General features: G+C 55.4%; 1 protein-coding gene across 1 annotated transcript in view; it reads left to right on the plus strand.

Annotated features, from left to right (window-relative positions):
• Positions 1 to 874: 874 nt before the first annotated feature.
• The window catches only part of HHEX (hematopoietically expressed homeobox), a 13,477-nt gene continuing 10,687 nt past the window's right edge, over positions 875 to 3,664 (plus strand). The window contains exon 1 of the mRNA XM_015811293.1: positions 875 to 1,226. Coding sequence (XP_015666779.1) covers positions 875 to 1,226 — 352 coding nt within the window. The remainder of the gene's footprint in view (positions 1,227 to 3,664) is intronic.

Below are 3,664 nucleotides of genomic sequence, written 5' to 3' on the forward strand. Positions count from 1 at the left end.
TTGCAGGGACCCTCACACCTCCCTAGTTTGGAGATGGTTTTAAAACGGGTTAAGTAAATCGGCGGAGAGAATTGCAGAATACAACCATTTTCCTTTGCATTTAACCCAGGGGGCTTCGCGCCTCTCCCTGTACTGGGGCATTGGTGGGAAAGGGGCGCGGGGGGGGGGAATAGGAAGAAGACCTCTTTTATTTTTGCGTGTAATCAAAACCAGTCCAGGAGTCCTTTCAGGAGAGGAACTGGGCAATCTCCTGGGCAGTGCTCTTACACTTTTTTCCTCAGGACCGCTTCCCACTTTTAAAAAATATAGAGGACCCCAAAAGAGGTTTTTGTTTGTATGGGTTATGTTTATCGTATTTACCGTGTTAAAAATTGAAACTGACGCATTGGCTGCCGCTATCGCCTCTCAAGATGGTTGGGATTTTAATACTGTATTATTTTTCAACATAGGCTTGCAAATAATTTTTGATTTCGCCCCCCCCCCGAGAGGACCCACGGGCCCCCCAAAAGTCCTAGGAATACACTTTAAGGCACCCTGTCGTGCCCCCCACCTCACCCCACCCGGAGTCGCCAGGCAGCGGTTGAGTCGGCCGCTGTGGATTGACGCCGCGGGATAGAAGAAAGTCGGTGGGGGTGGGCGGGGCCTGTGGGTGTGGCCGGCTCCATCGCCGGCTATCCTCATTGGTTTGACACGGCCCGGGCAGGAAGCGGCGCTGCCCAGCGGAGCTCCCAGATTGAAACCTCTCGTGTGGGAGGCGGCAGGGGCCCCTCGGTTCGCCTGCCAGGGGGAAAGCAGCGGCGGGTCCCGGCAGAGGAAGACGGGCCGGGGCCCGAAGCCCGAGCGCAGAAAGGCTCCCGCTTCCGCCGGACCAGCCATGCAATACCAGCCGTCGGGGTCGGCCTCTCTGCCCCCTCTATACGCGCCCACCCCGATGCTGCAGCCGGTGCACCCGACGCCCTTCTACATCGAAGACATCCTGGGCAGGGGGGCGCCGGGCCCGCCTCCGCCCACCTTGCCGTCGCCCAATTCCTCCTTCACCAGCCTGGTGGCTTCCTACCGGACTCCCATCTACGAGCCGACGCCGATCCACCCGGCCTTCTCCCACCCGCTGACTGCCGCCACCTACGGGAGCGGCCCCTACGGCGCTGCGGCCGGCCCGCCGCTCTACCCGTTTCCCCGGGCGGTCGGCGATTACTCGCACGCGCTGCTCCGCCACGATCCCCTGGGTAAGTCTCGCGGCCCGGGGAATAGGAGGGGAGGGGGGAACCGCAGCCGCCTGGCTCCGGCTGGCCTGCTCCGGGATTAGGGGAAAGCGGAGCGCCGCCCCCTCCCCGCCGGCTCGCCTGATTTCCGAGACGTCTTTGACGCTCTGGAATCGGAGTCGTTTGCCCCGATTTATGGAGGGATTCGCAGAGGGTCTTTAAGCGTTTTCTAAAAAGGTAAGCGTAGAAGAAGTGCTCAGATAGAGGGTTTTTTGTGTGTTTTGAGTAGGAGAAAGGAGCAGCGCCCAGCCTGTGCCAAACTCCGGAGGAGCCCCTCGGCTCCTTTCCACTTGCGTCCGCGAACGAAGCGTCGGCTGTAATTCAGGACCAATATATCGGGGGTCGAGTAATAGGGCATCCCAACTCGCGATTTGTGAAGTCGTCTGAAGTGGTGCTAAAAGTGGCGGGGGGGGGGTGCGGCGGACGGGAGTGGTCCTCCAACTACAGAAACCCGACTCCCAACAAGAATCCGGGTCTGTTGCTGCCTACTGGGAAATGAGTGTCAGGCTCTGCAGAGGTCGTCTTGACAGTTGCTTGTCTGTGGCTTCAACCGGAGGGCTACTGCGACCTCTGAGCTGGTGGGAAACACGCAAAAAGTATCGCGTTGTTGTTGTTGATAGCCAGCCTTTGCTTTATTTACGCCAGGAACTGTAACAGACCAAGAGAAGGTCTGAAGGCGGGTTATCTCGGCATGTTTTCCTTCCCAGCCCTCTCTTCTTCCGACGGCTTTCCTTAGAAGTCGGCTTAGTTGAAGAGTGTATGGGTTGCCGCCGCGCACTTTCCCAATCTGGGTTTCCTCGGAAGTCAGCGTCATTGAGATGATCAAGCTGCGCGCAAAGGTTGGAAGGGAGAGTGGAAGGGGGTGAGGGCAGGGGCGGCCGTGGGTGTGGTGAAGATGATCTGCTTTAGCTTCCTACACACTGATCTGCGGGGACCTGTGTCCATATAATTCATTTCTCCGCGGTATTCCCACCCCCAAATTAGGATCCAATAATGGGGAACCCCTGGACACATCGAAAATGGTCTCAGGACTGCATTTTATCACTGTTCGTACCTTGAACAACAGTAGCTAAAAGCAGCCCATTACTAAACTTTGTTTTGCACAAGTCTACATTCCTAGGAAGGGGGGGGGCGAACCATATCTATTGCCCCCGAATCCTCTACATCTCAACCCCTTTCCTTGAAAAATAAATCGCCTGGGGTTGAAAGGATGTGTGTGTGTGTGTGTGTGTGTGTTTCCTCCGTCTTCCCGCCGTTTCCTACGGCCCATTAAATTATAGGATATTCCTATTTTAGTCTACTTTAATACAAAATTCCAGTTTAGGTTAGCTTAGAAATCAATGCGTCGGGCAAAGTCGGAAACTTGGCTTAATTGAAAGAGCAGCGTGCTTCTAGTATTCGCGGATAAAGCGCCTTGTGCGAATTGGTAATGTTACTCAGGGAACCCGCGTGGCTATGCACTGGGACTACAATGCCCATGCTGCTTAGGATTTTAGAAATTGGGATCCCAGAACAATTGGAAAACCCCAATCCGGGTCTCCAGGGATCTCCGGAATTATCTTTCGGTCCATCACCCGGCCGGGTTCGACCTCGCGTCTTTGCGAGTCGCCCGCTTGGCGTAGGAGTCGGTTCGTGCAGTCTGAGCGAGGTTGGCTGACCCCTTTCCGTTCATACAGGATATCTTGAGCTCTTGATAGGAGCAAATCTGGTTTCAGAAGCTGTAAAGTATTTTCCTGGACGCCCGGAGCTGGCTCGTCTCCGGGAGCCGTGCACGCTGCTGATTATTTTATCGACATCCTCAATACAGACACATTCAGGAAACACTCGGCTTCTGATAGCCCGGATCCGTTTTTCTGATATTGTTCATTTCCTCTGTGTGGGACGGAGCTTTATGACAGCTAAAATAACTCGTTGCTTCCTTTCAAGAAAAGAAAAAGGCTGTTTGCACCAAAATTGCTGAATGCCTGACGCAAACAACAATGCTGCATTTTCAAAGGCGCGGAGACAGACAGAAACCCAAAACCGAAGCGGGGGGGGGGCGAAGGGGAAGGCAGACCCTTTGAAACGTGACCGCTCGGCCTCCTGCTTTCTGGCGCGACCGCAGGATCCCGGACCTGCGTAGTCAGTTCCACCCACTCCAGGGAGACTTCCAAGAGGTGCCGGATTGCCGTCTGCTCCTGTGGCCCCCCTCGATGTCCTTTTCCTCCCAGGAACATCTCAAGAGCTTCAGGCCTTCAAGAAATGGGGAGCGCCTCAAAGGCTACCAAGATTGGGGCGGGGGGGGGGGAAAGGGAGAGGCACTACAAGCGTTCTTGGCTTCCTGGCTGTTTTGATGCTGGGTTAGAATCGTTAACGGAAATGGCAACCCACCGTCCAGACTCCTCAGCCCAGGAGGAATAAGT

The sequence above is a fragment of the Protobothrops mucrosquamatus genome, unplaced genomic scaffold (genome assembly GCF_001527695.2).
Source record: "Protobothrops mucrosquamatus isolate PMUCROS unplaced genomic scaffold, P.Mucros_1.0 scaffold36, whole genome shotgun sequence".
NCBI classification, from domain to species: Eukaryota; Metazoa; Chordata; class Lepidosauria; order Squamata; family Viperidae; genus Protobothrops; species Protobothrops mucrosquamatus.